General features: G+C 43.4%; 1 protein-coding gene across 1 annotated transcript in view; it reads right to left on the bottom strand.

Annotated features, from left to right (window-relative positions):
* RASSF6 (Ras association domain family member 6) overlaps positions 1 to 12884 on the bottom strand; it is a 59495-nt gene that overhangs the window by 25328 nt on the left and 21283 nt on the right. The window contains exons 5-6 of the mRNA XM_030190624.1: positions 10998 to 11146; positions 3934 to 4031 (exon numbers count right to left, since the gene is read on the bottom strand). Coding sequence (XP_030046484.1) covers positions 3934 to 4031; positions 10998 to 11146 — 247 coding nt within the window. The remainder of the gene's footprint in view (positions 1 to 3933; positions 4032 to 10997; positions 11147 to 12884) is intronic.

Genomic DNA, 12884 nt, shown 5'->3' with positions numbered 1-12884 from the left:
GTTTTAAGCAATTGACCTTAATATGTAATACTTGATAGTAGTAATGAAACAGTGATGGAATATTCACATAGCAAGCAGCCCAAGCCAACAGATTTATTTTCCACTGAACATAATTAACTTTGTATGAACTTGGCAGCTTAACAGTGCGCTGAAATGGACAATGTTGGTACATTTAGACTGACTCTGGACAGAACTCTGTGAAATAGTAGTAATAAAAAGGCAAGTGCATTTTTATAATATACTACTGTAGTCCACAAAACAAAAGGAGCAATTTCCCACATGCCATCTTGTTCTTTTGATGTAGGAACAAGAAAAAAAGAATGCTAACATGATCTCTGTTTTGGTGGCCCTTTACTAGGTGAAAACATCTCTGCACAAATACAGGGAGTCCCTATAACCAGCCCCTTCAAATGACAAAATGATTTACAATTTAGAACTAATTACTCTAACTGATGAAACCAATACTTCCCCTGTGTACATCCATATGCTGCACAAGCCAGCATGTTTGAAAATATAAGTAAGATCAAATAAAAATGCTATCAACAATAAAGAATGACAGTGTGGATAGAGCAGCCCATAGGTTTGCTTGCTTTGTTTTGGGTGAGGAGGAGAGGGAAAGGGACACTATCCTAATTGGCTTCAGCTTTTTGACATCATGCCATCTCCTGTTCTCAATCTAACCTCCTTGAGGAGGAAGAAGAGAAAGAGGTGGTGGACTCAGGAAGGTGGGGGAGGGGGGGTTGAGGAAAGAAAGAGATGCTGGACTCAGAATAGGGATTGAGGGAAAAAGGAGGAGCAAAGAAGCAGTGTTGGTCTCAAAGGTGGACTGGGATAAAATGGGAGTGGTGATTGATTCAGGAGGCAGTTGAGAGATAAAGAGAAAGTGGTCCTGGACTCACGGTGGGGTGGGGGAAGTCTGAGGATAAAGAGAAATTTGCTGGATCTATTAGATTGTGAGCTCTTTGAGCAGAGACTGTCTTTCTTCTATGTTTGTGCAGCGCTGCGTATGCTTTGTAGCGCTATATAAATGCTAAATAGTAGTAGTAGATTCAGGAGGGGCTGAAGGAATAAGAGGAAGAATTGCTGGACTCATGGGGGAGGGACTGAGGGAACAGAGTGGAAAAGTTGCTGGACTCAGGGGGATGCTGAGGGCAGAAGGAGAGGTTCTAGACTCCAGGGGGACTTAGGGAAGAAGGAGGAAAGATCCTGGACTCATTTGGGAGAAGGGAAATGTGCTTAACCCATGGAGAGGGAAGGGGACATGTGATAGATCTGCAGGGGTAGGGGGATAAGAGAGATGGCAGACTATGGTTGAGGGGACCAGGGAGAGAAGAGGAAGATAGCAGGTCATAGGGGGATGGAGAGAGTGAGTAAGAGAATGGAAGAGATGCTAGACCCACAGGAGATGCAGGTACACAAACCCTGATGAGGTGCTCCTTCCCAGGTTATGTAGGGGGGTAAATCATGCTTAGCAGGCTTTCATTTCTACTGTGCAGTTTGCCACTTACACAACCTGGGAAGGTGCATTGCACAGGGATATGTGTATCCACCTCCTGGCACCAGGTTGGGTTTCCTGAGTAGGTTCTCTTCTCTGAGCTGCTGCCCTGCTGAAGCTTCACTTTGAGGGGTGGGAAAGGGAGAGAGAAAGATGGGACCGGGAACTGCTGGACCATAAGGGGGAAAGAGAAAGAGAGGGGCATGGAGTTGCTGCAGCACAGGGGTGGAGGGAAAGGAAGATAGGACAGGGAATTGCTGGACCATAATGGGGAAGGGAGGAGAGAGGATTTGCTGGACCACAAAGTTGAAGGGGGAGAGAGAGGACAGGAAGTTGCTTGTCAATAGGTGTAGAGGGGACAGGGAGGAGGGAAAGAGAGAAGGGATAGGGAGCTGCTGGAACATAAGGAGGAAGGGGGGGAAGGTGACAGGGAATTGCTGGACCATAGGGGTGGAAGGGAAGGGAGATGGGACAGGGAAATGCTGGACCATAGTGGTGGAGAAGAGGGGAGGGACAGGGAGGTGCTGGGCCACAAGGGTACAAAAGGGGAGAGGGAGGGGGAGATACTTGGCATGATGGAACCATGTGGGAAAGACCATGGGGGATCGCAAGGAGAGGAGTGAGAGGAGGATAGTAAGTACAGAGAGCAGAATTGTATTAAAGGGTAGTGGGTGAAAGAGAAGGGAATAGGAGGCCAGGGATGGAGTGACACAGGAGATGTAGGGATGAGAGGAGGAGATGGAAAGTTGATAGGTACTGGTAAGTGAAATATAGGCGGAGGACTGAAGAATGAGAAGATGAAATTTGAGAGGAGAAACAGAAAAGAGAGAGAGAGAGAGAGAGCGAGAGGAAATACATCAGAGAGATATAGTGAGGGAATAGGAAAAGATAAGCGTAAAGTGGAGAAAGGACAAATGGACTGCACTCCCTGGAAAGAGAGCAGAAGACAGACAGGAAAACAGAAAAGAAGAAACTGGGATCAATGTATTTGGAAAAATAAAGTACCAAGGTAACAAAGGTAGAAAAAAAAAGTGTTTTATTTGAATTTATTTGGTGGAATACATTAGCTTTGGGACATGTGCATCATGGATGTCCTTTTTTTTTTTTTCAGTACAAGAGGAAACGCATTTCTGTTTTTATTTCTCCTATGATGTGGTACACATCTAGTTTGACTTGTTGGGTTTCTCAGTTCAGTTTTTGTCTTTATATTTCTAATTTGTGATACCTTATTCTCTATTTGGTGTGTGACAGAGGTGTAGTATACAGGGGCAAAGCAGGGCAAATACAGGTATATATCGTAGGCATCATCATTTACTCCAGTCATAGAGCTGGTACAAATATACCTACATTGCTTTAAAAAAAGTGCACAAATTATAGTATTTTATAATTTACAGAGGGTTACCTGCTTGCATTGTTGTAATTCAAGGATTATGTCCTACTTCTCCTAATGTGAGCAGCATTGATCCATGTATGGTACTTGTGGCATATAAGTATTAAATGTAATGTAATACATAAGATTCTGCTCTGACCAGACTCCACCCATCTTCAAACTATGCACATTCAGGTGCCATTTTATAGAATAATTGTATGCCAGAATATAGGCATTTATGCACCTATATGCACAATACTCACATATATACCCACTATTCTGGTCACTTATGTGAGTTATTGGCACCTAAATGCTGGCGCCCTTCTCATGAGCCTCATTTTCTACTTCTGGGGGTTGTTTACACCTATTTTTGCCCCCCCCCCCCCACATTCTATATCAGGGGCATAGCCAGACAACAGATTTTGGGTGGGCCTGGGCAAGAAGTGGGTGGGCACCAAGTGTTCTCCTACCTTTCTGCCCCACCCCCACCACTACCACCACGAAAAAAATATCTCAGCTGGCGGGAAAACACTTCTTTCTACCTTGGCAGTCTGCAGCAGGCTTACGCTGAAAACTGAGCATGTGCAGGTGCCAGTATCATGGACAGTAGCGTTTTTGTTACCATCAGGGGGAAGACTTCAGCTGGCAGAGCTTGGGATCCCCACCAGCTACTGCTAAACATATGCTACTGATGGGTGGGCCTGAGCCCTAAATGGGTGGGCCCCAGCCCACCCAGGCCCACCTGTGGTTACGCCACTGTTCTATATAAAACAAACACAACCATTACAGTAATAGACCTGTGCCAAGATTGTGCATGACCGGTAAATGTTGTTGTATTGGCTAAGCCTTCCTGTCCTCATGGACGGTGAATGGTATCTCCGCAGCTTCCCCCATGCCCTTGATCACTGCAGTTTTAAAATGTGATCTCCTAAATATTGCCCACCGTAAGCTACAATGCTATGGAAATCAGTGAGTGATGTTGACACATGAGTTACTGTTGTGACCATTCCCTTCTATACCCACTACAGTCACCATTAAATTTCATATTGCTGCCCAAAGGTGCTATTACCTTCCTGGTCATCTGTTTCTTCATTTTCGGTCTTCCTCGTCTCTTCCAGATCACTAATGTGATAAAGATCATCAAACTCTCCCCAGCGTACCATTACACTGCAACACAAAATCAAGACCTTCTAATTATAATGATTCCTGATGAGAAATGCTGAGCTTGTGATTTTGGCGTAGAATTTCATATCATGGTAAAGAGTTATGCACCTTTATTATTTTTCTCTGTATGTGTTTCCAGGAAACCACTGAACTATTTACAAAAATACCTCGCGGTGTCAGACAAAGAAGCATTGTGAAATGACATGACAAAATGGCTTGCATGTGAAGAGACCCCTAGGGCTCTACTAAGGTATTTGTTTGGCTCTTTGTGCAAACAGGATAACTTTCTAGAGAAGGGAGTTTGTAGTGTGTGAGGTAAGGGAATGCATATATAAAGGTTTCTCTGTAGATCTCTATTTATGAACTGAATTGGGGAAGGGGACCTCAGCTATGGTCAGAAAGCTGGCTGTGGTTATACATATGTGTGCGACTCAGGGGTGTGGTTGGTGAACATCTGGAACAGAGGTGTGGGGGGCATGGGTATGGTACGTAGGGGAATGGGTTATGTGAGGGGCGGTTAGGAGGGTATCAGGGACAGTAGGTATGTATAGGGGGTATCTGATGTAGACATTTCACTTTATTTTTGGCCTTTTTAAAATCTTGTGTCAGCCCTCTGGAACACACTTCCTACTTCCCTTTGTGTTCAAATGAATTTGAAAAGGTTTAAAAAGGATATGAAATGTACTTTTTCTCAACTGCATACTTAGACAGTCTGTGATCAGAGCTGGGGGCTTAAAGGGAGGACTAGGTGCTGTATGAATGTGTTTGAGAGAGAGACAGAAACTAAAAGTTAGAAATCAGATTGTTACCATACTGCTGTGGTCCAAATCAATATACTGCAGCTTTAGTTCTTACGAAGCTGCTAAGTAATAAATTTAAAAGAAACTGGAGAAAATATTTCTTCGCTCAATATGTAATTAAACTCTGGAATCTGTTGCCAGAGAATGTGGCAAAAGCAACTAGGATACCAGGGTTTAAAAAGGTTTGGACAAGTTCCTACAAGAAAGTCCATAAGCAAATATTAAAATGGACTTGGGAAAATCCACTGCTTATTACTAGGATAAGAAGCATTAAATCTGTTTTATTCTTTTGTGATCTTGCCAGGTACTTATGACTTGGATTGGCCACTGTTGTAAACAGAATGCTGGGCTTGATGGACCTTTGCTCTGTCCCAGTGTGGCAATACTTATGTAGGATACTGGTTTTGATAGACATTTGGTTCGACCCAGTATGGCAATGCTTACGTTATTATGATTCCTTCAAACAATGAACTGCATGGCATAACTTTGGCTAAATGAAGGGTACAAACTAATCAAATGAACACACAGTAAATGAAACTGTCTGAAATTAACAACCATGATTTTTCAATGTCCATCGATACCCTGATGCAGGCGTCAATCAAAATGTGGCTGCATTGGGTTTTCTGTAATCAAGTGACTGTTACTGTACTGCTGTGGTCTGCACCTATTATCCAACTTTTTGTTCCTTGCTCTTTTCTGTTGAATTTTGCCTTTACCTTGGATCAGACTGTATGAATGTGTATATTTCTTATTTTTTTATACTTTATCTTCCATTTCTTTCTCTTCAGCCTTTGCATTTTTGCTATTTAAACTGCTTTGACATGCATTGCTGGAGAACTGGTATACGGAGTGTTTTTATAAACCATAAACAGTAAAAACATAGTGAGATGTCTAAGGGGGGGGGGGGGGGGGGGGGGAGTACAGGCCCTGAGTGTGTGTCAGAGGAACAGTGGGGTTATAGTGTGTGGAAGCTTGTGTTCAGGTTGTATCTGGATTAGTGATTCAGAGGAGGGTATCTGAGGTGAGGTGTGTGTGTGTGTATACCAGATATCCATGGTGGTGTCAGCTGTACAGTGGGGTTATGGTGGGGGTTGAGGGTGGTGCACAGGCATAAGGAGAGTGCCTGAAGCAAGTGTACAGACAGAGCTGGCACAAGGGTATTGGGTGCCCTAGGCAAACCTTTAACCTCACGCCCACCACCATTAAATTTCAGGTCTCTGATCTGTTCCCTCCCCACAAGACCCAAAGTCCACACCAGCTGATAATGAATAAATGAAACTCACTACAGAAGACATCATGCTTTTTAATATTAAACTTTGTTTTGTGTATGTCTTTTTGTATATCACACATATGCAAATAATAAGGGCAATTTCCAAATGTCCTTTACCCAGCTAAATGGACTATTTGAAAATTGCCTACTTTGCTTACAGGTAAAAGTATGCATTGCTGGTTCTTTGGGTTTTTGTGCTGTTAGGATCTACTGTTTTGCTTTGACTGCAGTTGATGCCCTAGCCATCTGCCTAGTCTTGTCAAATGTTTAGGAGGCCCTGTGAACAGGTAGAGTGCTGATGGTGTAGAGAGGTGCTTTTATCATGAGACTTCACCTGCTTTAGCAGGAGATGAAGTGCCTTTTCTACTGCCAGTGTAACAGCAGTAATTGAAAAGAAACACTGTTACATAAGAACATAAGAGTAGACATACTGTCAGACCAATGGTCCATCTAACCCAGTATCCTGTTTTCCAAACAGTGGCCAAACCAGGTCACAAGTACCTGGTAGAAACCCTAATCCTGGCAACACGCCATACTACAAATCCCAGGGAAAGCAGTTGCTTCCCATGTTTGTCTCAATAGCAGACTATGGACTTTTCCTCCAGGAATTTGTTAGTGCTGAATACAATGTCTGCCATACACATCTCCTGCCAGTGTGCCTTCACCACTACTACTAAATTCAATGGTCAGCTGACAGGACCTCAGTGCCCTGGTTGACTTTGCTCTCTCCATTTTCTTCTTGCTGTGTTGGAGTGGTGGCTTACTCTTTTTCCTGTTTCTGTTGTCCCTTCAGCCCCTGCTGACACTTCCAAAAATTGTCAGCTATGGCACCTCACCTTACCTAATGATGGAACCATCAATGCAAAATGGTGTGAGTTTTTTCTGCTATTTTACAGAAGAGCTTGAGAAGTGGGTTTTATTTTCTGCTTTAGAATTGTGCAGGACGAGCTTTAGACTATGATATCTACAGAATTGTAGGTTTCTTTTCTCTACTTTTTCAGCTCTTTCTACTTGAAGCACCAGAATCTTCCTCTTTCTGTAAAAGTAAGGAAACTTATGGTGTCTCTGTTACTAAGTGTGTGCTGAAGGTGTTACAATTAGTGGAGTATGGTCTAAATTAATGTCCACTTGGATTTCAGCAAAGCCTTTGACACAGTTCCTCAGAGGAGGCTCATTAATAAACTTAGCAGGCTGAAGTTAGGACCCAAAGTGGTGAACTGGATAGAAACTGGTTGATTGACAGATGATAGAGGTTGGCGGTAAATGGAATTTACTCAGAGGATAGAAAGGTAAGTACTGGATTCAGGGCCACTTTTACCAAAGGGCAAAGGGGGCAGCTGTCCCATTGCACACTGGTAAATTTGTCCTTGAGTCTGAGTATGTCTCTATCCATTCTCTGCCCCGTCTGTGTCCTGCATCTCTCTCTCTCTCTTCCTTCCACCCGCTCTCTCCCATCTTGCGGTCATCATACTTCTCCGGCACTGGCGATTAAGAAAGTCAGCCTCCTACCAGCGTTGGGGCCTCTTCTCAAATTCATCCAGTCTACTCTGCTGCAACTTCCTGTTTTCCATGTAGGTGGGACATGTATGAGAAGAAGCCCCGATGCCGGTAGAAAATTGACTTTCTTAATCGCCGGAGCCAAAGAAGTATGATGACTGCAGGACAGGAGACAGCAGGTGGAAGGAAGAGAGAGATGCAGGACTCATGGGTGAGGGGGGGGGGGGAGAAACTGAACATGGGGCAAATAAGGCCATAAAAAATAAATGCTGGGCAAGGAGGGCCAGGGATGCAGAGGGTCAATGGTGGACAGGGAGAGCAATGAGGTTTGATTAATAAAATCTCCTTGAGTGAGAGGGTAGGGACAGTAGAATGCAGAGGCAGTGCTGGAAAGGAGGAAGTAGGAACACTAATGGAAAGGGGGGGATATGGGGACACTACTGAAAAGGAGGGAGGAGATGGGGAGTTAGGAACACTACTGGAAAGGAGAGGGAAATGGAGAGACTGGGACACTACTGGAAAGGAGGGGGGGATAGGGACACTACTGGAAAGGGGGATGGGAGACAATGCTGGAAGCGAGGTGAGATAGGGACATAGAGGGACAATGCCGAAAAGGTGGGGAGACGGTGGACAATGGACAGAATGCTGGAAAAAGGGGGGGGGGGGGAATGTGGACAATGAGAGGGCAGATGCCAGAAAAGGGGGGAAATAGGGACACTGGGAGGGCAGATGGTGGGAAATGGTGGGGGGAGGAGATGGGGAGACTAGATGCTAGAATAGGGGGAAGATGGAGACACTGGGAGGGCAGAAGCTACATAAGGGGGGAGATGCCGGAAAAGGGGTAAATGTTGACACTGGGGGGGGGGGGGAACGGGCAGATGCTGAACTCGAAGGTAGGATAGGGATAGGAACACAGAAGGGAGATACTAGACAAGACAAGAGTGCAGACAGAAGGATGGTGGATTTGGAGAGCATACAAAGACGAAACAGAGAAAAACAGGAAAAGAGACACTGAGACCAAAGGGAATGAAATAATAAATTGTTCAAACAACAAAGGTAAAAAAAAGTATTTTATTTTGAATTTCATAGTAATTGGAATATGACAGGTTTTGGAAATGCATCTCTCTGATATCTTGCAATTAGTTTGTATTTCTTTTGTTGACTGTACATGCAGAGTCTGATTTGAGGATCCAATTAAAATTTTTTTTTTTTTGCCTTTATACCTCTAGTACTGATGTGTGGTCCCTTGTTTCATATTTGATGAGAGTCTGCCTGTAATTTCTGCTTGTGACCAAGGTGCCATATTCTGCTAGCATGTACTATCTGTGTAGAGATCTGTAGCAGTCCTGTTCTCCCCCCCCCCCCCCCAAACTAGGTGGTCTATTGAAATTCTAGGAACTAGTGTAATATTGATAGTGCTGCCTTTTCATGGATAAGTTTGTTCTTTGAGTCCTGGGAGTTAGTGCTGCTATGGTATCTGAGTGTGTTTATGTAAAAATTTGTACATAGTGTTTTGCAATGGAGGGATGGTGCATTGGCTTACTGAGTTTGCATCAAAAGATTATTATAATTTTAGTTTGTTATGAGACGGGGTTTTAGAATATGTTGCAGAATCTGTTGTGTGTTGAGGTGGTTGTCTTATAGCAGACTTTTGTCTCATCAGGTTTAAATGATAAGACTCTGCATCTTGAGGAGTTTTTAAACACAGTTGAATTGTTTCCATAGATGTATATGTAGTTTAACGTTCCTAAGTGCTTGAAATAATTGACTTTAAAAATATGTAACATGCAATAAATCAATTTTTGGGTTCACACGAAGGCATTATTTGTCAATAAAAGCAGCCAGCCTACGTGGAGGGGCATAATCGAACGGGGCGCCCAAGTTTTCCTGAGGACTTCCTTGCAGGATGTCCCCGCGAAGGGGCGGGGAAACCCGTATTATCAAAACAAGATGGGTGGGGACGCCCAAATCTCAACATTTAGGTTGACCTTAAGAGATGGTCGTCCCCGATTTTCTGTGATAATGGAAACTGAGGACGCCCATCTCAGAAACGACCAAATCCAAGCCATTTGGTCGCGGGAGGAGCCAGCATTCGTAGTGTAGTGGTCCCCCTCACATGCCAGGACACCAACCGGGCACCCTAGGGGGCAATGCAGTGGACTTCAGAAAAAGCTCCCAGGTGCATAGCTCCCTTACCTTGTGTGCTGAGCCTCCCAACCCCCCCCCCCCCAAAACCCACTCCCCACAACTATACACCACTACCATAGTCCTTAGGGATGAAGGGGGGCACCTAGATGTGGGTACAGTGGGTTTGTGGTGTGTTTTGGAGGGTTCACATTTACCACCACAAGAATAACAGGTAGGGGGGGTTGGGCCTAGGTCCGCCTGCCTGAAGTGCACTGCAGTACCCACTAAAACTGCTCCAGGGACTTGCATACTGCTGTCATGGAGCTGGACCTGGGGTCCAATTGGATCCCCAAGATTTCTGCCTCACCCTGAGTCGCTCCCAAGGACCAAGTGACCTATGCACCTCCCAAGGGTCGCTTTTTTTTCGCATGATATATCTTGAAGAAAATCAATTGTCTATATTCTATGTAGTGGGACCTAAATTATGGAATGATTTACCTTTGAATATTCGATCTATGAGGGACATGAAAGCTTCTTTAATGACTTTTTTAATTTTATTTGGCCAGGCTGTCAGTCTGCATGTTTGACTTTCAGGAACTGATATTATGAATTTTAAATTATGAATCTGCTGGTTATTGTATTGTACAATCTATTTTGTATTATTTTATGTACCAAGGTGTGAATGTTAAGTTGTATTCCACCTAGAATCTCAAAAATAGTGCAGAATAGAAATTGTGAAAATAAATCAATCTTCCCAAGGTGCCTCTAGGAGTCTGCTGTAGCGCAGAATACCAGCTCTTAACACAGCGTTGCAACCACCAGTCCTGGCTCCCAAAATTCTTTAAAAAAATAACAAACGGCTCTAGTGAGCCGGTGCAAGCCGGCTCTAGCACACCACTGGTGTTACCTCAGGTTTCCTTTTTAGCTTTTTATGTGTTTCCTCTATTGTCCTCATTCTTAACTCTATAATTGAAGACTCGTTAGCATATACAGTTTTTTTTTTCTGTTAATTATAATTTTGTTCTTTGTTTTAAATCATGTATATGAGGCATACGTTATTTCGAATGAAAGTATTTAGCTTGACACACACTTTGAAAAGCTAATAAATAAAATTATATTAAAGAAGTTTTATTAGTGTTTGAAGAGCCTGATCATGGGAGTGAAAGCAGGGAGCATATTTTATCCCAACACCACATCATATAAGGTTCTATGATTTACTCAGTATCTAAAGCTAGAAATGCACTGTGCATAATAGCATATATCATCATACAGTACCTTTTGCTGATAGAAGAGCCCACGGGTTCAGGCAATTCTATCAAATCAGAGGAAGAAGTTTGCTTCTCATCTTGAATCTTGAATCTGATGGGTCGCCGAACCCCCCAGAGAATTTCCAATAGTCCTGTAATAACCAGTTGACCTTGCTCCTACCAAATAAGCAGTCCATCAATTTTAGTTTTAGGATTAATTTCACAAAATCTAGATGTCTGCATTTTACTCAGATGTCTACAACTTGACACTCAAGCCTTGCTTTAAACCTCTTCTCTTGACCTATCCACGAGGCTTAATATCCATTCCTCTGAAAGTTTACTGGCCAGGCCACTTTCTACATTAATTAAGTTCATAGTTTTCTCACTTACAAATGAAATTCTAACTTACAGCTGGGCGCTTCCAATTAGGCGCCCATAGGATGTGCCTTAGGAGCCCTACTCTATAATGGAAATGAGGTGACTAGGATCCATTCTAGAATTCTAGCACATCCGCCTACCAATGCCCCTAACACTTAGGACTCCTTTTACTAAGCGGTGGTAAGCCCAATGCAGGCTTACTGCTCGCTATACAGGAAGTACTGCTGGGCTACCATGGGTACTTCCAACCCCTAGCGCGTCGTCATTTCTGGCACTACAAAAAATTTATTTATTTTTGTAGCACTGGAATGTACCCGGAGGTAATCGGGCAGTGCTGCGTGCTGCCTGATTACCACAGGGTTAATGCGGGAGCCCTTACCACCACCTCAATGGATGGCGGTAAGGGCTCCCCCTGAAATGGTGTGCGGCAAGTGCTTCCCTTTACCAGCTACAGTAAAAGGGGGCCTCGGTGTGAGTGTGAAACACGTGCTGATGCCAGTGCCGGCCATTTTTTACTGCAGCTTGGTAAAAGGGTCCCTTAGGTACTTGCACTTATGAGAGCCGTAGAACTGGTGCAAGTGTGCACACCTAAATACAACAGGGACATGTGCAACTCACAGTGTTCTGTGAGTTATGCATGCAAGTGGGAGCCCAGGTATTGGCACTGAATATCCAGGCATACACGTGCGTTTAAGTGCAATATTCAGGTGAATTGCATAAAGATAGCACTGTGTTTTATGTGGTCATCTTAGCTGGTTAATTGCTGAATATCAGCACTTAACTGCATGAGTGCTGACTCCATCCCTGGACCACCCACAAAATATCTGGTTTCAGCTTAGGTGCTAACAGGGCATTTTCACTGGTACTATTCGGCTAAGTGTCACTGAATATGCCCAGTGAGCCCCAGACAAGTGATTTAAACAACCAGGAGCTCTTTCTATCTATTCAAATTACTTTGAATATCGACCCCATAATTTTTGAAAATATATTATTATGTAAATTATGTGTTTGCCAGTAATTGGCAAATGTATAATTAGTAGGGATGGGCATTGATTTGCAGCAATATTGCAAACATTAATGATTTATCTCATGTCATTGCATGTCAATTATCAAATGAAAATGAGAAGAAATAAACATGAAAATGTGTGTTTTATCATTTGCCGACAATAGTGCTCACTCATTTGAGAGAGCACACACAATTTGCAAAGAGGGTGTCATTACACATGCACAAACTGTGCGTGCATGCAGAATTTCACAATCATTCAGAAAGAGTTTAACCTCTTCACACATAGTGCACCCTCTTTCAAAACAGTGCTCACTCAGTGACTTTGCTCCTGTGACGAAAAAAATGGACAAAACGAAAATGAAGAAAACATTCTTGAAAATTACACAGGAAACAACATGAATGTTCTGGCTGCTTATTCTTAATTATTGGCTTTGAATATTGGGCAACGTGGGCCCAATATTCAGTGCTATTTGACCGGCCAGGAATAGCTCCTAGCCACTTAATTAGCTCTTAGCTGGCGTGGAGGGGCAT

This window comes from Microcaecilia unicolor, chromosome 2, assembly GCF_901765095.1.
Source record: "Microcaecilia unicolor chromosome 2, aMicUni1.1, whole genome shotgun sequence".
NCBI lineage: Eukaryota > Metazoa > Chordata > Amphibia > Gymnophiona > Siphonopidae > Microcaecilia > Microcaecilia unicolor.
The sequence above is the reverse complement of the archived record's forward strand: the minus strand, read 5'-3'. Positions and strand labels throughout refer to the sequence as shown.